The sequence below is a fragment of the Temnothorax americanus genome, unplaced genomic scaffold (genome assembly GCF_048541705.1).
Source record: "Temnothorax americanus isolate GAGA-0224 unplaced genomic scaffold, ASM4854170v1 Scaffold108, whole genome shotgun sequence".
In the NCBI taxonomy this organism is placed as follows: domain Eukaryota; kingdom Metazoa; phylum Arthropoda; class Insecta; order Hymenoptera; family Formicidae; genus Temnothorax; species Temnothorax americanus.
In genome coordinates this window covers 18,302-39,702 of record NW_027509240.1, presented here as the reverse complement: position 1 = coordinate 39,702, position 21,401 = coordinate 18,302, and the positions used below count along the sequence as shown (strand labels likewise).

Sequence of the window (21,401 nt, the reverse complement as noted above, 5' to 3'; positions counted from 1 at the left end):
TGTAGGCAAGACAATTGCTAGAGATGGAATTTTCCAATCTGTTGACGATGGCGACGGAAAGGCGTCTGGACGAGAATAGCATGAAATCCTGATCCATCTCGTCAAGTCGGCTGCCTCATATTCAACCGCATCATGTCTAGTCCAAAACCCCAGCTATTGCTACTTATTATCTATGCGCAAGTGTGTTGTAAGAGTTGTAAGAGCTTTAAGTATCACGCTAGGAGTATCTCTTCATATTGTTTATGACAAATGTGACATTTGGTAATACTGAGGTGTGTTTTGACATAAGCTGTTAAGATAAACTTACATGATACATTCGATACTTAAGGATCCATCTGATCGATTTTTATGCCGCACATGCATAAATCGATGCGCCATATATACCACATTATATACCTTTTAACAAAGAGGAGAAAAGTTAGTTATTTTGATCGGTTTTTTATATAGATATCGAAATGTAGCAGGCAGTTGTTGGATTATATTGCTAGAACGACACAGCGATAATAGTACTATCCTTAAAAGCACGAGATACGACTACGACAATAATTCTCTCTGAGTTAGCTTCATTTGTTTATAAAGTCCATAAGTCTCAGTATTATGATGTCGCGTAGTAGAATGTATTTGTTGTACGACTTGGTACTACAACGTGTACTTATAAAGTTTAATAAATAAGGCAGGATAAGTTAACACTTTGTACCGCACAAAGAAGTGGAAAAACAGGAGTCTACAATATCTTTGCTTTTGAGGAAATTTTTCATATATGAGGTGTCCTGTAACTAGTAATACGTCGGAAAAAGTAAATCTATGTGAAAAAATAAGTTGAAAGTGTGAAGTTCTTTTGCGTGAAATTTTCTCTTTGTTAAACTTGGGTAGATGTGAATGACTGAATTTGCTATCGACTTTATTTTAACGTTTATCTGAATAAAAATTATATAAGATTTTATTTTGAAAATTAAAAAGATAAGATTAATATTCTATAAATATAACTTTCAATAATTTAAATTGTTTTTAATTATACACAGGGTATCCTCGTATTTTAAATGTATAAATATTTCTTTTATTTTTATGATAGACATATTTACAGAAAAAGAGATATTTATCTCATATAAGGATACATATTCTGATTGAGAAGTTTTCTTTTTTCAAGGTCACAATTTTTTATATTTTAGGATCATTTCGGGATATTTCTTAACTAAAATCAAATCATTTATTTTATATAAGTCGATTTCCTAAAAATAAATATTTATAAAAGTATTAAAGTAAGATCATCCGAAAGCAGATATGAGTCTACGCTCTGTGAGTCATATTTCATTCTAATATATTCTGACAAGATAGTAAATATCATGTAAAATATTCACTTTTCGATGATTTTGTCTTAATACTATTTATATACAAAATGTACGTCACTATATATAAGTGACGTACATTTTGTATACAGATATAAATCGATTGTGAACAAATTAATGTAAAAAGGTAAACAATTGCATTTAAAATTGCAATTATACGTTACAATTACTGTACTTGTGCAAAAGTAGAATCGTCAATCGATTCTACTTGCTGCTGCGTGTACAAAAGTATTCAATTATTCTAAATCAAAATATTACAGAAATACATAATTAATATTTTTTATTTATATTTTATGTACAATTTTTATTTTATTCTTTACATATATTATTTAAGCTATCTTCCTACTTGTATTATAGGACACCCTGTATATATTGTATACAAAAGCCGCTATGTTTCTATATCTATAACATCAGATAGTATAGAGATAGAGCTAAAAAGCTGCGCATAGAAATATCTTTTCGCAGACAGAGCTACAAGATATCTGAATTTCTTATTACTTTGATGAATTATGAATATTTCTAGCGTCATACATAATACTAGACCACGTATACTAGCGCGTAATATATTATTACGTAATTATACGATCGAAGAGGTAAAGTAATTGACGCTCACTTTTTGTTTACTAAAAGGATTCCGAACATTTTATATACAAGATATTTACAAATGCGGTTATACAAACGTGTGTTGATAAATGTGTTGTAAGATTAGATGACTTCGATTATATTTTTTAAATGAAGCTACTGACCAATTTTGTGCGTATCGTTCGTAATAATTGGATCTAATATTTCGTGGACAATGACGAATATCCATTGGCGTGGATATTATTGTATTGCTATTTTACGTTGTGTATATGATATATAGTTAATAAGCATGGTCGGTAGCGGAGCAATGCAATGCGTACGGTAATCGCAACAACAATAGGAGAACTGTACGATCGTGCGGAGGAGTTAACCATAGCGACGATTAAGACTATATAAAAACAAATTATGTTGCTGAAGACAATGATCGCGCGATGGTAATTATTATTACCAATTATACAGACATCAAGTGAAATTGAAGATGTGGCGAAAGACTGAGACATTGGTGGTGATTGTAATAACAAATTGATCGAGATAAAAAAGAAAAAAGACGATCACAATAATGACGATAAGTTATAAATACAGATGTTGTTAATGTTGTTGATATTGAGCAATCATTGTTGTTGATGTTTGTTTCTCATGAACTGTAACTCTTCTTGCAAGCTGTTTATTTATTGTAGGTTTCATGGTTCTGCACGACCTTCCGAACGGGCGTAAATGTACCAAATAGTTTCTACCAAAGACTTTATATTGAGTATACATACATTGATTCGTCGATTAGACATACGAAAAAAAGGTGAAATGTCGGCGCTTCTGATGCGACGTAGTATCCTAGATAGTTAAATCTGTCAAAAGCAGATTTCGCAGACGGTGTATGCTACAGATTTTGTCGGCAAAATGCCAGCAAAAATGTAACAGAATCTATAACTAACAAAATATGATGGCAGATTGATTGCAGAAATCGAACAAAATCTGCCATTTCGTAACTACTCGGATAGCCAAATCTGTCAAGAACAGATTTTGAAAATGTCTGCTACAAATTTTATCGATAGAATGCTAGCAGAAATACTAACAGATTCTGATAACAAAATACAATGATAGAATGATTGCAGAAACTAAGCAGAATCTGCCATTTCATAACTATAATTTAAGTGTTTACGAAAGGATACTGTTTGGTTTCTGCTGACAATCTGTTGTCAGATTACGTCAGCAGATAGTATTGGCAAAAGCTTAATACAGTTGATATCTACCATAATATTCTGCTTGAATCTGCTGGCAAACCGCAGGCGTATCACCAACATTTTGTTTAAGATGTTAATCAAAAGCTTGCATCAAAAGAATTATACAGGGTGTATATAAATACTTGTTACAAACTTCTAGGATATGTAGAAAGTTTAAAGTAGACCAACTTTTAATAAGGAACTCATGTCCGGAAACGCACCGATAGCGAGCTGCTGACTGGAATTGTCGGTATGTTTAGTAATAGGAATAATTCTCATAATAACTTTGTTTGCTTACATTACATTAAAAAAATGTTTAGCAATGTCAAAACAGATGGCTACAATCCATATGTCCCCAAATACTTGGCTGATGAGACATTTTTGAAAGAATGTACGAGAACATACTTTGCAGGTGCAATGCTTGCATCGAAGTTGGTGATCGTTATGAGCATTTATTGTAGCCATCTGTTTTGACATTGCTAAGCATTTTTGTAATGTAAAATGTAAGCAAATAAAGTTATTATGAAAATTATTACTATTACTGAACATACCAGCAGTTCCAGTCTGCAGCTCGCAAACAGTGCGTTTCCGGATATGAGTTCCTTATTAAAAATTGGTCTACTTTGAATCCCCTACATACCCCAGAAGTTTGTGACAGGTATTCATATATACACCCCGTATATGTATTATGTTCTCGTTCGCTTTTCTCATCATATCATCAATTTCAAATGCGCTCCTAAATAATCAGAAATATGTTTATTATAATCCAAAGCAACGTTATACTACCTCAATATTGAAATATGGTCATACTTTTCCTTTTGCGGACATATCAAATTCATCCGTCAAAGTCATGCATATCCATGATTTGTGCGTCGCAAATTGCGTACCTATATTATACTGTTTAATAAAAAAAAAAACTTTTTTGAGCACAAGAACGAGGGTGGTTGTTTGGCGTAGTTTTTTGAGTGTCGAAAACGGCCCTGTTTATCAAATTGTTCTATTACGTAACAATTTTGAGAAATTTGCGCTTAAACTTGCAATAAAGGGCTATTTTAGAATATTTTGGCATAATATAGGGAGCTTTCCAGTAAGCGACACAAGTCGACACAAGCATCATGCTATCTTTCTTTTTTAGTAATGAGTAACAAAGATAAAACGATACTTGTGTCGACTTGTGTCGCTTGCTAGAAAGCTTCCATATAGCTACAATATGTGACGTGTTGACAAATTTTTTGCAATAAAAATTAAGTACGTTATTAGGACTTTTAGCCATTAAAAGGAATTTATTGTGTCGATTGTGGTTAAAAAGATATTTCACTGAGAAAAAAATTGTCTGCATTTTAGTAAATATTAGTTGGCATACAACTGTGACTCCATTTACTAAAATATAGAAAATTTTTCTTTTTATTAGTATATTTTTTTCTCAGTGAATACATATATATATATATATATATATATATATATATATATATAAATTATACTAATAAAGGAAAATTTTCTTTATTTTAGTAAATGAAGTCACAGTTGTATGCAAACTAATATTTACTAAAATGCAGAAAAAAATTTTTTAGTATATGATTAATATAGAATCTATTGCAGGATATATTAATAAGGATCTCTATTGCAACCCCAGTGTTTGCGGATATCTAATAGATAAAATTATCTAGAGGATCATCCAGATAAAGAAATGGAATCTGCAAGGTTGCAAGATTGTCATTACACTCGAAAATAAATCAACTTTTAATAGTAGCGGAGAGGAAGATTTCTTCCGCAATATTGAAACAAAAAAAAATAATAAACAATTATTAATGGTAACATCAAAGCAATTTTTTATTTGGAATTTAAATCAAAGCAACTTCAATTCTCTTATAAATTTTCCAAATGTTAAAAATATTTTTCTTAAATATAACATATCCCTGCTAACGTCGGTGCCAGTATAGAGCGCCTTTCTAGTTTAGCACAGCAAATAAGTGTCCCGTAAAAAACTGCTTATCAGACAAAAATTCGAAAAACTTTCATTTTTGAGAAATAAAAACTTAAAATAAAATTGTGAGTACTGTTTTATATAATAATCTGTGTAATTCTTCTTATAATCTTTTATAATCTGTATAATTTTTTTTTATAATTTTTTATAATCTGTGTAATCCTTTTTATAAAAGTTTATGAATAGTTTCATAAACACAAAATTATTTAAAAAATTATTTAGATAAATTGCAGTAATTATCTCATCTTTTATCTAGATTAATTAAAAATAAAATCATTTTTATAAAAATAAAATTATCTCATCTAAGATAAATTTACGGATTTTTATATCTTATCTTTATCTGAGATTATTTCAAAGTTATTTACGGCAAACACTAATTGCAACCTATATAAGCCATTAAGCATCCAAAATAATTTATTTTATATGCACTAAATATTTTTTAATTATATTATTCAAGCTCTTAACCCTTAGCTGGCACTGTGGGGTATTAAACGCCCCAGCCTAGTTCAGTTTTAATTTAACCCCCCCCCCCCCTATAGTACGAAAATGGTACTAAAAAAATGGAAGAGTTAAAATATAAGAGTTATGAATTTTTGAGTGAAAACAGTTATTTTTTCGTTTTCTTTTATGTTTTCCAATTTTTTCCATACTTAATATTACATTTTATTAAAATAACCTATGACATTTGTTAAAACAACATTCGAAGACTATCTTAGAATTTTTTTAAGTAAAAAAAAATCAATAGCTTTCTCGCAGCAACCATTTTAGTGGTGGGGTCTGAAACTGCCCCAGTGTGCCAGCTAAGGGTTAAGAATTTTTCAGATCGCTGAATACCTACTAATCTGATGTCAAAGTGACAAATTGAATTTATAAATTGTACGAGTATACAAAACTTGTATACGTGAATTATTTAAAAAATTCGAGCACTTTAATTTTGACATCCACTGTACCCCGATTCCGCTATTTTTAATTTATTAACTTTGATATCTAATTAGTATTTAACGAAACTAAAAAACCTTTACGTCCAAATAATATAATTAAAAAATATTTGATACATCCTTAATGACATATATAAGTCGCAGCTTTGATGCAATAGACCCAATATTAATCACAAATATTTTTTAACCATAATCGACACAATTCCTTTTAAAGGCTGAAAGTAGGTATTAATAACATACATAATTTTGATTACAATCAAACTTCTCCAACATGTTATCTTTGTTCTTGTACATTTTTTTGTTGAATACTTGTTACATATGAATGATTCAATAAATCGCACAAGTATAATAGTTATCTTAACAGAGAGCAAGAATAAAGCGTGTATATTTATTTGTTCACTCTGTGTACTCGTGAAAATAATATTTAAAATAATTTTAAACTCCTAGTTACACGTATTACTTTTGCACAATAAATCATCTTCATTTTTTGCAAAGTGTGATATCGATAACGAATCAAGAGACACGGCAGTGTCTCGCGCCAAGTATACGCGCGGAGCGAGACCCACCGTGACTCATTTACGCGATTTAAAAATACGTCATAATTTTTGACGAAATTTGTCAGTTTGAACATTCTTAGCTTTGTAGACATTCTATTTTCTACGCAACGATAGAAACCAATAGAACAATTGTACACGATACATTAATTTTCACTCATAAATGGGATGTTAGATGTAACGAAAGTGCTCGTCTGCGTTTCACAGAACACGGAACTTTTCTATCTTTCCCTTTCGGAAGAGTCTGCAGCAACTTGTAAAGTGAATGAACATTATTTTTAACATGTGCTAGTTAATAGTGTGTCTTCTCTATGGACATTCCAAAAAAAACCTTCCAAAAAGAAGTAACCATACTTGTCCCAGATAGCCAAGCGTGATAGAGCATATTAAGCAAACTAAATGCATTGCATGTGTTTTTATATATTTGCTGTAAATTTGCTGACATCGAAATAAAACACGTTACAAATACAGCTACATGACTGCTTATACATGCAATCAGTTGACGCAATTTCAAGAGCAAATGGTCCGCAATATTGGTACGTTATGTTGTTTGCAACATGTCAGCAACATGACAGCAATGAATGATTCATCGTTTAATCTTGAGCATCATGATGCAAACATGACGGCAACAACACATATATATAATGATTTCCATCCGTTATTGTGTATATGTCATCAAGCTATAAAGTTTTTTAATTGTATCTCGTTGCTAACGAAGTGTTAACAATATTAAATTGTCACAAATTCCTCACAAATTGATGCTGTCACGTTGCAATCAATTTTCTGTTAATAGAAATATAATTCATATGAGTTCAACCCGACAAGCATAATGCTGTCTCACCTTGTCCCGAGTTTGTCAAAATTAGTTGCATTAACGACAAGCTGCTTGTTGGCAACATGGCAACAAACTCACAGCATTTGGCTGTCTGGGGTAATTGCATATATGCACGTCATGGATTACTATATGTAGCAGCTTCGACACCTTCTATGTATCTAAATATAAATGTACACATAAGTATGAAAGAAAGGGAGAGAGAAAGAAAGGGGGAGAGAGAAGAAACTTGTAAAGTCCGGTTTCTAGCTTGTCGATATTGAATAGAATTGAAATAAGCGAGTATTAAGATTATTTATGGATGATCTCCACTTTGATATACGCTATGTCTTTTTCCAAGAACGCTAATTGTTACTCTAATTCTCTGCTTTATCGCGTTCTCATTAATTCTTATATCGCACATTGACTCGGATAAATTCATTTCGAACAGAAGAGTTGACTTGATTCGATTTTGTGCATCGCAACTGTTTATCCGTGCTGATTTTCACTGCAGCATTTCGTATGAGTTCACGTATTGTCTTCAGCAATACCGAAAAATGTTGAATTACGTTGGGACTTGACGACAGACAAGGTTGATTCGTCTCGCGCTTTTAAAGGAATATCCGTATATATAAATCATGTAGAAGACCCGATTATCGCTATACATATCATATGCCATGCGGTTCATCGAGCCTCTTATAATTTCCAATCAAACATTCGCACGCTTGCTCAGTGAAAGCACATTTACGAAAACCCGAAACGTAAATAATGTTACACATACGATCAATCTGTTTTCTTTTTACAGAAAAGTTACTAATTTTCATTGAATATCCTTCTTTAATTCATTTCCTGAGTTAGCGGGAAATCAAGATTTCATTCCAAACTTTTGTACGATATATATATGTTGAGTGGTATTATATACTGCTAGTTAATATGTACATAAGTATGAGTACGCGTATGTGTGAGTGTAGTGTGTGTACATATATATATATCTTTCTCTAATTATATATATATATATATATATAATTATTTATTAACAATCCTGTAATTTCCAGACAGTCTAGATTCATTACGGTGAACCGTGCTGTATTACTAATCTTAAATCATATAATTTATCGAGCCGTTATTATAAATGTTGCGATCCTCCATTCAAATAAGTTCATTAATAATCGAAAAAAATTGGCTTTTGTCAAGCCAACTTACTCGTTAACGGAAATTGTATAAAATTCTTTTTTTTTTCGACAAAACAACGCGTGATTGATATAAACATTTAAAAGACAACTATACATGTGTGTGTGTATATATATATATAATATATGTTTTTGTTATAATATGTATGATAATATATATAATTCGTATGTATATTATTTTGAATAGATTTATCAACTTTTTTGCATAATCTACAGTGCGATTAATACTTTTCTAATGTAAATTGAATGTGTAATATAATTTTCCGTTGAATATATCATTGGGCATTAAGTGTAATACAAGTCGCGCACTAATTGGAAAAATTGGAACGGAGCGGCTTGTCCCCAAGTCACTGAAGAAAATATAAATTTGTTAGTCTGGAGAGATAGACTTATATAATCGAAATTACAATTAAAGAATAAATATTGTATATATATCGTTGGGCTCATTTTAATACAGAGGTAAAACGAGGACAAGTTCACATTTAATACAAGGGACATTGATTATAAAATAATGTAATTTTTGATTATGAAAAAAAGAATGTTGTATATTACTGATGCTTCTTTCTATATCGAGGAACAGCCATATTGTTATTATGTCATATGAGTTTACATTTTATACTTGATGTTTCTCTGCAGCAAATGCCTAAACCGTCAATGATAAAAAACGTTTATTCGTTATATAATAATGTTATCTGCGTCCCGCAGATAATTGTGACAGCAAATAAAAAGACAATGACGTTGCAAATACAAGAAGCAACATTCCTTAAATATGAAGTAGTATATAATTAGTCACGTTATATTATATAATATACACACAAAGACTAATCTTATTAAATATTAAATAAACGGAACAGCTTATTGTGCATAGTTGATAGATTAATTTTCTCTTATGGGCGTACTGATACACAAAGCCACGATACTACAAATCAAGGATACTTAATCAACAATAAGGATTTTATACAAATTTTATAAATAGATATAAAAGACATTTAATACGTTAGTAACTATTCCAAATTTTATAATAGCAATTTTATTATTTATTTATTATTATTTTTGAATGAATAATTTTACGAATAAAATGAATTTTATTTTTCAATAAATAAGTAATACTAAGTAATACAAAATTAATAATAAGTATATAGACGGTGAGATACGATTAATCTTTTCTAATCGACTAAAGCATTATGTGTTAATCATCTTGACTACACGATATTTGTGATTGAGAATTACATATATATATATATATATATATATATATATATATATATATAAGATTTACAATAATATCCCAAGAGAATGTACAAGTGCATTGCGCAATGTGCAATAATTTGTGACATTTTGTTTGGAGATAATTTCATATACTACTTCATATTTTCTGTAGTAAAAATGTAAGATAATGTAGTTTGTGAGAAACAGGGCACTTTTTAATTGTGACGTTAACAACAAAGGGCCGATTTCACAGTCTCCGATTAACTTTTGATCCTCCGATTAAACTCACTCTGCATCTCTTTTTAAAGCCCCTTGCACAATAGGCGATAGCGATAGCGATAGCGACAGCGACGAGGTTGCCGACAAAGCTATACCTTTGTCGGCAACTTTGTCGCTGTCGCTATCGCTATCGCTATCGCCTATTGTGCAAGGGGCTTAACTGTCCCCCTTAGAAAGAAACGAAGAGTGAGTTTAATCGGAGGATCAAGTTAATAGGAGACTGTGAAATCGGCCCAAAGAATTTGTGTACGAAGAAATGATACGACGCGCGAATCAGATTTATTGCCATATCTATTGTCTGTTAAGAAAACAAAGCAGTATTACAAAAATCAGCGCATTGCGCTCAAGAATCAAGAATAGTAATGGTTAACATTACTGCTAAAAAAGAAGTACATATTAGCAAAAAGAAAAAACAAAGAAAGCACAAATGACAAAATATGCAGCTCCGTAAAAAAGATATCACACGATCACAAAGAGAGGAGGAGGAATTTAACATCGGGCTTTATGCAAGTATACGTGCGAAACGGTGATTTACACAATAATTCCTATAGTTATCTGATTAACGATTGTCAGTAACATATATATTACTAATTTCTACAACTATATGCAACTATTATCGCTAGAACTACCGTTATCTTATTATTACTATATACATAACAAACTACCATTATTACCATTATCATTATAAATTTGTCCTTGTAATTTATATATATATATATATATATATATATATATATATGCCAAGTATATACTTTAAATAATATAACAAAGGGAAGACGACGAGAGCCGCAGTAAATGTAATATAACGCTCCTTCAAGCGGGAGGGGACAAGAATTATGTTAATTGAGCTATGAAGTATAAATATTGTATAAGAAAATTAATAATAATAATTATTATTATCATTATTATTATTATTATTTAGTTTTCAGTGAATTGCATTCTGTTAATCAATCACTATAGTGAGTTAATTGTTAGTGAGTTACGAGTTAATTGCGCCTAACAAGAATTGATATATTTTTTCTCATAATATTTTTTCTATATTTTTCTATTTTTTTATAATATTATATTGATGCATAAATGTATTTCATATATACTATCAATAGGCTAGTCATATTAGACATCGAACCTTCCAATTAATTTTCCAAGTTGCAACCACCATTAATCGCTTTGATTTGAGATGCTATAAGTGGGATTTATTTTGCTTCGCAAAATTAATGGGGAATAAAAAGTTATTAACAATATTATCAACAAGGACTTCCGTTTCCGGAACAGCAGAGGTGACAGGTGTGAGAGTGTGCGTGAGAAAAGGATAGAAAAGTGAGAGTTGAAGGAGGCAAAGGAGGGAGAGAGGGACGGAGCGAGAAGGTGTAGAGGTAAGGGAGCAAGGAGGAGGAGGGGTGAGTGGTGGAGTAGCGGGTAGAAAGGAAAGAAGGGTAGAAAAGTGGAGAGTCACATAGGCGGATTGGGCACGAACGATAGCGGGAGTAGAGGGGTGTCGCGGTAGGCGACCAGAGCCGCGTGCATGGGGGGGAAACTTAAATTCTATATGAAAAAGTAAACCGTGTTAGTTCATGTTAGTATATTCGTCCAGATGGCGGCTATGTCGTTTCTGTGACGTCACATTAGAAAATATGGCTGAATAATCACACAAGCGTCACGAGCATAGTATTTCGTACACACGAGTTTCGGTTATTTTTCTGCGATGCTGAAGAAATCGAGTAAATAGAATCGCTCCGGGTGTACTTGGCGCGAGACACTACGTGTCTCTTGATACATTGACGTACACAGGTATATGAATACATTGCGATTATTTTACTATAGCGGTTTTCAAATCGCTCGTATATTATTGTACTTAATATTACTTTTACATGAACATATGTTTTATATTCAAGAAAGAAAAAGGATTTTATACAAGTTTATTGTTGCGTGACTGGATGCTGCCTCCAAATTGATGCACAATAAATATAATATGACAAAAGTTGAATGGATTTGCATCGTACCAGACTGTAAGTCAAATTCAAGAGTCCCTGGTCATTTTTTTTCCAAAAATGTCACGTTATCAGATAAATGGAGAGAAGCTATTAATAATAATATTATTTCAAATACTTCATCAGAGGAATTAAGAAAATACAGAGTATGTCATTTACATTTCTTGCCTGATGATTACATCTATACTCAGAATCGGCCAAGATTGAAACATAACGCTGTGCCCAGTGTAAATATATATAATAGTATAGAAACAAATACAGTAGAAACACATGATACAAATATAACTGAACCGCATTCACACTTTGAAACGAGTGTTTCTGACTTATTAAATGAACAATGTGGAACAAGTACACAAACAAATACACAAACTGATAATGAGTTACAATCTAAAATTAGCAGTTATACAAATGAAATCTCTACAAGTAATACAGAATATGTAGAAACAAATGAGTCACAAAATATTCCAAATGACTCAATAAATGAAGTAATTGATCGTCCCAGCACACCAAAAACATCAAGAAGTATACTTGCTTCTATTACAAGGCAATCCCAATTAACACCAAAAGCACGAAAAATATACAGAAGAGCTGTAATGTTAGCAAAAGAAAGAAACCAGATGAAAGCACAAGTAGTACGATATAAACAACGCCTGAAAGATGCAAAAAAATTTGCAGATGCACAATTCTGTAAAAAGTTTAATACTTTAACTCCAACTCAAAGATTATTTTTTAATATGCAACTAAAGAATGTAAAGTATTCTCCTAAGGTAAATTACAAAAAACTTTTTAATGAATTAAAATCTTCGTTACAATCAACGTGTCCAAAACGAAGTTCAATATATTTAAAAAATATATGCTTTAAATTGCAATAATTTTATTTCTATTTACAGACAATGATTTTATTTTTTGGAAAATAAAATTATTGAAAAATCATTGGTAGATAACATAACTATTTTTTATTACTTTTTGAATGTTTTATATGCAAGAATCAAATATTATAAATGTAAGAATCATGTATACCAACTAAAAAATTTATTATTATGTACAATTAAAATAATGTATATATGTTGATTGTAATGCTAAAAATACCTTACATTGCAACAATACAAAAATAGTATCTATCTTTTTTGAAAAATGCTATATTATTGTATATCATGCAACTATTTTTGATTATTATAAATTATAAACACATAAATAATATATAATGTTGTTTATGCAATATTGTTGTATAAATACATTATACAATATCATGAATAAAATAATGATTTTATTTTATATTTAATATACATTATTCTCCACATATATAGGGAAGAAGATTTACGCTTGATGAAAAAATTTTAGCATTATCACTATATAAACAATCTGGTTCTTGTTACAAGCTGCTATCAAAATTATTTATACTGCCAAGTCCTAAAACTCTCAAATGTTTGTTACAAACAATCTCATTACAACCAGGAATCAACAAATTTATTTTTGAGCATCTGCAGCAGCATATGGCACAAATAAATAACGATCATGACAAATTATGCGTGTTAATGTGGGATGAGATGTCATTAGAAGCCAATTTGCAATACGATTAGTTAAATGATAAAATCATTGGTTTTGAAGATTGGGGACATAGACGTACATCTCTCATAGCAGATCATGTATTGGTATTTATGATACGAGGAATTCTGAAAGGTTGGAAAATTCCATTGTATTATGGCTTTTGTAAAAGTCAAACCAAATCTGCACAATTGTTAAGATGTATAAAAGAAATCATAAAAGAATTAACTAAAGCTGGGTTGATAATTATTGCAACTGTATGTGACCAAGGCGGACCGAACATGACATGTATTAACAGAGTCTTCTTCAGGATTCAAAACGCGAATGTATAAGAACAGGTCAAGAATATCGTAAGTATAAAATACATAAAATAATTTAAAAAACATAATTAAAATACATAAAACAATTTTTTATTTTATATTTCAGAAGATATTATTCAACTTTTTGGGCAAAACATTGTACCTATTTTTGATCCACCACATCTTTTAAAAGGAATCCGTAACAATTTATTATTTAAAAATTTAGAACTTGATACCACCATATTGAAAGAAAACGAACGACAGTTTGCGTCATGGGACATTATTGAAATGGCTTATAAAATGGATATGTATACAAATACGTTAAATCGCCAAGTACCAAAATTAACAGACCAACATGTCATTAAATAAAAAATAAAAAAAATGAAAGTAAAATGTGCTGCTCAAGTTTGCAGTGCAAGATTATCGGGATATCTAGAATATAATAGCAAAATTAAAGGTAATTTAATCAATCTTACTATCACTTTTTTAAATTTACTAATTTGCACATAATAAATAATTGTAACAATAACAAATAAATATAAATTGTATATAATCTAATTGCATGTAATTTATTCATTTTTTAGGAGGCTTCATTGAATCACAGATTGGTCAGTTACAAATACCAAACAAGGCAGGATATGACACAGCAGTAGCATTTGATCTTTTTAATAAAATTTTTGATTCCGTTAATGCACATACCTTGCATCCACAAACTCCTCTACGCGTAGCAGTAACGAAAAATAGTAAGCATCATAACTTTTGGCCATATGCCATTAAACGATTATCTAATATGCGATATGTCGATCCGAAAACTAAACGACCAGTTAAATGTATACCATCGTTAAAAAATTGGATATTTACTTTGCGTGGTTTTAAAAGAATATGGAAAATTGTTGAAAGTAAAAGAATAAGATTTTTAAAAACAAGAAATATCAATCAGGATCCTTTAGAAAATTTTTTTGGTTTAATTCGTAGTCATGGACGCAGAAATATAAATCCGTCGTGCAGTCAATTTTGCGGGTCATACAAAACATTATTAATTAATAATTTTACTGCTAGAAGATCTGTGGGATTCAATTGCAAAAACATAAATGACGGCGATTTATTATTTACTTTAAAACAGTTTGTAAAAAATGCTACTTGTGCAAATAATATTACAGAACAAAGGGCAGAAAAAGATTTTTTAACAGAATCATCTCAAGTTAAAAATATAGAAAATATCCATAAAGCATATCCACTACAAGAAAGCAATAGATCATACGTTGCTGGCTGGGTTGTAAAAAAAGTTTTGTCAATAAAAAAATTTAAAAATTGTATAGCATGTAAAGAAAGTCTTTTAAGTACGGACACATCACATACAGAATATATACAATTAATTAATGCAGAATATGTTAAAGAAAAACCATCTCTAACGTATCCATCTATGTGCTTTTTGAATGATATATTTTTTGAAGCTGATTCTGTTTTAAATGAAAACATTTCTTTATTATGTTTTCGCAGAAATGTTTCTGTTTTATTACGTGAGCGTGTGTACGAAAAGCTAAAGTCTTTCGTTAAATGCATCGAACATAAAGAAGAATTAAAACATGCTGTTATACAAGTAATTATTAAATTATTTTTATATACATTTTGTAAATCTGTGAACAGAATTTTATCTGGTCGTGACACTCGATACGTAGCTAGCAACATTATATTTAAGCAAGCTATTGATCATTATAAAAAAAACAAAAAAGATATATCAGAAAAGTGTAAACTTTGTTCTTACACATAATAAATATTTACATATTATAATATTTCTATATAATATTATATTTAAAAATTGATTTTTTATATATTACTAAAAAGTTGCGGCTGTTAATATAATAATAAATATAATAATAAATATTATATATTATTGATATTAAAATAAAGACATTTTATAATTAAAAATATAATTTTTTATTATCCAATTTGTAACTTAACATGTACTATTTTTCCTATGTATACAGAATTTTTATTAGTTTTTATATAATATAATTATTATGTTCATTTTGTATCGGTACTTTTGATCTTTTTAATAAGAATAAAAGCACCGATACAAAATGAACATATTGATTATACTTTACCAGTACACTCTATTAGTCTACTATATATAAATACCCGGCAAACGCAGAATATACACCGAGTGCACAATTTGCTATCAAATTGCGCACTCGGTGTATTCTGTGTTTGCTGGAATAAATGTATATATATATAGGTATATATATATATATATATATATATATATATATATATATATATAGAAGTCGGCCATATTGAATATTAGTTCGCTCATGTATATTCGCCCAGGTGGCGCTTAAAACACTGTTTTAAAGCAAAAGACAGGAGTTGGTTATCTATTTTATTATATCATCTGTGGCCGCGTGCTCAGCGCGCGGTGAGGCATGAACGTTGGTGTGAGTAGAGGGACGACTCAACGGGAGATTAGAGACAAGGTAGGACAAGCGAGGCAGGGCATAGAGTATAGGATATAGGGAGAAGTGAAGTAGATAGAATAAAGAGTAAGAGGGATAGGCATAGGTAAGAGCGGCAAATGAAGTCAGGGGAGGAAATAGGAATAGAAAGTGAACAGCAGGGAAATAAAGGGAAGAAGAGAGAAGGAGAAGGGGAGAAAAAAGCGAGAGGCAGGCCAACAAAGGCGGAGGGGCTTGCAAGGCAGAGAGAAAGAACGGATAGCGTAGGGTTTGTCCTGGATCTCATACAGAAAAGGAAAAGGAAAGAGATAGAGGAAGAAGCGACGGCTAGAGCAGAAAAAGAACTGTTGGATAGATTTAACGAAACAAGGAGAGTGAATAGGTCACCACCAGCGAAGATTAAAAGAGGTGAGGAGAGTAAGGAAAGCATGGAGACAGAGGAGCTGCTGAAGAAAATTATAAGGAAAATGGAGGTGCTAGAGGAGGAAAGGAAAAAAGATAAAGAGGAGATAAGGAATGGTATAAAAGACGAAATTAGGGGACTAAAGGAGGAATTGAAGAAAAGAAAAGAAAGGTGGAAGAAACAAAAGGAGAGCTAGAGGAAAGAATAAGAAAACTAGAGGAGAAGGTAGATGAAAGGTTAAAAAATTTGGAGGAGAAAGCAAGTGAGAGAAAGGAGGAGAGAAAGGAAGAGGTAGGAAAAGGAGAGGAGGAGATGGTGGGGAGAATGAGAGAGTTGGAGAGAAGGCTGATAAGGAAGGAGAAGGAAGAGAGAAGAAAGAATGTAGTGATAAGGAGATTAGAAGTAAAAGAAGGAGGGAGAAGACAAGAGGTGGAAAAGCTATTGGAGGGAATAGGAGCCAAAGTAAAAGCATTAGAAGTAAAGAAAATAGGAGGGGATGTGGATAAAGGAAGGGAAATGGTGTTGCTGAAATTAGAGAATGAAGAGCAAAAATGGGAGGTGATGGAAAAAAAAAGGAGACTGGTGGGCAGAAAAGAGAGAATAACGGAGGACCTGTCGTGGGAGAAAAGAAGGGTGAATTGGAAACTGAGAGAGATAGCGAGAAGAGAGGAAAGAAAGGGAAGGAGGGCGTGGATAAAAGCAGGCAGAATAAGGTTGGAAAATATATGGTGGAGATGGGATATAGAAGAGGAGGTGCTAAAGGATGAAAGGGGAAAGGTAAGAAAGGAGAGCAAAGGAGAGAAGGAAAAGGAGGGAGGCAAGGCAGGAGAGAGAGAAAAAGGAATGGGGATGGGGGAATAATAGGGGAAGAGGAGAAAGGAATGATAGCAGAGAAAGGCAAGAAGGTAGTCAGAAGAGAGATGGAGGGAAGAAGGAGGTCAATGTGGAGGATAGTATTCTGGAACGTAGCTGGTTTGGAAAACAAAGATAAGGAGTTTTGGGAGGGGCTAAAGAAAGAAGATGTGATAGTCTTGATAGAGACCTGGATAGGAGAAAAGGGCTGGGAAAGAATAAGGGGGAGGATGCCAACAGGATATGAATGGGGAGTGCAAATGGCGGGAAAGAAGAACAAAAAAGGAAGAGCAATAGGAGGGATGATAATGGGAATAAGAAAAGGGTTAAAAGAGAAGGGAACGGAAATGGAAATTGACAAGGAGGAAATGATAGTGGGAAAGGTTAGGATAGGTGACGAGAACTGGAAGATTATAGGGGTGTATGCAAAGAAGGAGAGAATAGAGGAGACCTTACAGGAACTAGGGCATTTTATGGAAGAGAAAGAGGAAGGAAGATTTTCGATAATTGGAGGAGATTTCAATGCAAGGACGGGGCAGGAAGGGGGGGAAAATAGAGGAGGAGAAGGAGGGGAGAGGGCTGAGGAAAGGAGGAAGAAAATCGAAAGATAAAAAGATGGATAGAGAGGGGAGGTTGCTGGTGAAATGTGTAGAGGAGAAATGGTGGGAGATATTCAATGGGAATGTGAGAGGGGATGAGGAGGGGAAATTTACATTTACGGGAGGAAGAGGGGAGACAGTGATAGACTATGTGATAGGGAATGGAGAGAAAAGGGAGAAAATCGAGAGCATGACGGTGGGGGATAGAGTGGACTCAGACCACCATCTCTTGGAAATGGCAGTATGAGGGAGCATGGAGGAGGACAGAGGGGGAAAGTGGAAGAAAAGAAACAGGGGAGTGTGGAATGAGGAAAGAGTAAAGATGTTCGAAGAAAGAATAGGGGAAGTAGAAGAGAAAGAGGAAGAGATAAATAAAGAATGTGACGAAATGGAAACGAGAATAGTAGAGGCAATAATAAGGGTGGAAAAGGAGGTGAAGGGAAGCAGGAATAAAAAGGTGGGGTGGTGGGACGAAGAATGCAGAGAAGCAAAGAGGGAAGCGAGAAGAAAACTGAGGGAATGGAGGAAAGGCAGGGAAGAGGGTATTACATACAGAGAAAGGAGGAAGGAGTTTAAGGAGCTGTGTAAGAGGAAGAAGGAGGAGGAGAATCTGAGATGGGAGAGAAGGGCGATGGAAGCAAGGAGAGAGTCGGAAGTATGGGAGATAGTAAATAGGGAGAGAAGAAAGAGGAGAGGAATCCAGGAAGGGATTGAGGAGGAAGAATGGAAGGAGTACTTTATGCAGCTGTTAGGTGGAGTAGAGGGGAGGGTGAGGATGGGAGAGGACGGGAGGAGGGAAGAAAAGGAAGGAGAAGAGAAAAAGGAGATAAGCATAGAAGAAATGAGGAGGACAATAAGGAAGCTAAAGGATGGAAAAGCAATGGGAAGGGATGGGATACCAAGTGAGGTGTGGAAATATGGGGGGAAAGAGTTGGAGACTTGGGCATGGAGATATATAAACAGAGTATGGAAAGGGGGGGGTTGGCCGGAGAATTGGAGAGAGGGATTAATCGTCCCAATCGTAAAGAAAGGGGAAGGAAAAAAGGTGGAGGAGTACAGAGGGGTGACAATAATGTCGTCGCTGTACAAGGTGTACACGGCCATTATTGCGGAAAGGTTGAGAGAGGAGCTAGAGGAGAAGGGAATTATACCACATAATCAGACGGGCTTTAGAAGGGGAATGGGAACTGTGGATAATATCTATGTTTTAAACTACTTGGTGAATAGGAGGCTGGAGAAGAAAGGGGGAAAGTTAATAGCATGTTTCGTAGACCTTAAAGCGGCATTTGACTCGGTAGACAGGGGGGTGCTAGTAAAAGCAATGAGGGAAAGGGGAATAAAAGAAGGGCTGGTGAGAAGGACGGAAGAGTTGCTGAGGGAGACGAGAAGTAGAGTAAGGGTAGGAAACGATATAGGAGAGGTATTCTGGACGGGGAGGGGGGTGAGACAGGGATGCCCGCTAAGCCCGTTATTGTTTAACGTGTTACTAGCTGATATGGAGAAGGAAATGGGCAGGGTAAAATGGGGAGAAATAATGTTAGGAGGTAAGAGGGTATATACGCTGGCATATGCTGACGATGTAGTATTAATCGCAGAGGACGAGGAGCAAATGAGGAGTATGTTAGAAAGATTAGAGGAGTACTTAAGAAAGAAGAGACTGGAGTTGAATGTGGAGAAAACGAAAATAATGAGGTTTAGGAAAGGAGGAGGGAGGGAGAGTAAAAAAAGATGGAGATGGGAAGGGAAGGAATTAGGAGAGGTAAAGGAATTTAGATACCTGGGTTATGTGTTTTAAAAGAACGGAGGACAGGAAGCGCAGGTAAAGGAAAGGATTAGAAAAGCGGCGGCGGTGATGGGAAAGGTATGGGGGATAGGGAAGAGACGGTTTGGGAAAGACTGGGGAAAAAGATTGTGGTTGTTTAATAGGCTGGTGTGGACGGTGATGAGATATGGAGCAGAAATATGGGGATGGAGAGAAAGAGAAGGGATGGAAAGGATGGAAGAAAGGCATATTAGGTGGGTCTTAGGAGTGGACGGGAGAACACCGTGGTACCTTGTTAGGGAAGAGTTGTAAAGGGAGAAGATAAGAGGGAGGGCAGGGATGAGAGCATGGAGATTTGAGAAAAAGTTAGAGGAGGGTAGAGGAAGCAAATTGGCGACGCGGTGTTGGGAAGAGATAAAAGGAAGGGAGAGGGAAGGGAAAGCAGGCTCGAGTTGGGAAAGAGAGAGAAGAAAGTTCTTCGAAGAAAGAGGAGTGGAGTTAGAAAAATTGGAAAGGTTGAGAGAAGATGGAGATGATTGGTTTTGTAAGCTGGTTGGGGGAGATAAGGAGAGGCAGAGGAAAGAGATGGGAGAAGATCGAGAAGTCAAAGTATAATAAATGGTATAAGTGAATAAAAGGAGGGGGTATTCCGGGATATTTGAAGAATCGATGGGGAGAGAGTAGATGGAGAAAGGTAGCGAGGTTTAGATTAGGGAATGAGGTGAAAGAGAGCAGATACTGGGAAGGGGAGGAGAAGAAGAAATGTAGGGTGTGTGAGTATGGGGAGGAATCATGGGAGCATATATGGGAAAAATGTAGGAGTTGGAAATCAAGAAACGGTAGCTGGCAGGAAGCGGTAGGATGGGTATTAGATAAAGAAGGGGGAAGGGAGGAATGGATGATAGAGCTAGAGGAGGAAAGAAAGAGAAGGAAAGGGGAGGTGGAAAAGCTGGAAGAAGGAAGAGGCAAGAAGGAAAGAGGAGAGAGGGGAGGAGAGAAGGAGCGGGGAGAGAGAGGGGGATAGAGGAAGGGAGAAGTAAGTAATAGGCTCACGCTTTCAGATCCAGGATGGAGCGAGAGGGGAGAGTAATAGCAGAGGCGGTGGAAAGGATGGTGGAGGAGAAGGTAAGAAAGTTGGTGAAGGAGAAGGAGAACGATAGAAAGAAGGACGAGAGGATGGAGGAGATGGAGGAGAAATTAAGGAGATTGGAGAAAAAAATTGAGAGATTGGAGCAAGGTGGAGGCAAAAGGAAGAGGGCGGACAGCGAGGAGAGTGAGGAGGGAGAGAAGAAATGGTGGGCGGGGGTGGACGAAGGGAGCTAGGAAGAACTAAGAAGGAAGAACGTCATTATAAGGGTTGAGAAGGAGAAGTGGGGAGGGAAGAAATCAA

At 33.9% G+C, this 21,401-nt stretch overlaps 2 protein-coding genes and 1 pseudogene across 18 annotated transcripts in view; all 3 read left to right on the top strand.

Moving 5' to 3' along the window:
* The window catches only part of LOC143904712 (liprin-alpha-1-like), an 83,160-nt gene extending 71,262 nt beyond the window's left edge, over window positions 1-11,898 (top strand). For 16 of the 17 annotated variants that reach the window (XM_077419685.1, XM_077419630.1, XM_077419621.1 and 13 more), the window contains one exon: window positions 6-11,898. In XM_077419685.1, the coding sequence (XP_077275811.1) occupies window positions 6-92 (87 nt within the window). In that variant the 3' untranslated portion in view covers window positions 93-11,898. The remainder of the gene's footprint in view (window positions 1-5) is intronic. The other variant, XR_013259027.1, reaches the window with a different exon arrangement.
* A 163-nt stretch (window positions 11,899-12,061) lies between these two features.
* LOC143904779 (uncharacterized) lies at window positions 12,062-15,509 on the top strand. Its single transcript, XM_077419707.1, has 3 exons — window positions 12,062-13,993; window positions 14,070-14,399; window positions 14,527-15,509. Exon 1 carries the CDS (start codon window positions 12,062-12,064, stop codon window positions 12,968-12,970), a length of 909 nt encoding a protein of 302 aa, XP_077275833.1. The 3' UTR covers window positions 12,971-13,993; window positions 14,070-14,399; window positions 14,527-15,509.
* Window positions 15,510-18,318: 2,809 nt separating this feature from the next.
* LOC143904704 (uncharacterized) lies at window positions 18,319-21,035 on the top strand (annotated as a pseudogene).
* Window positions 21,036-21,401: the final 366 nt, after the last annotated feature.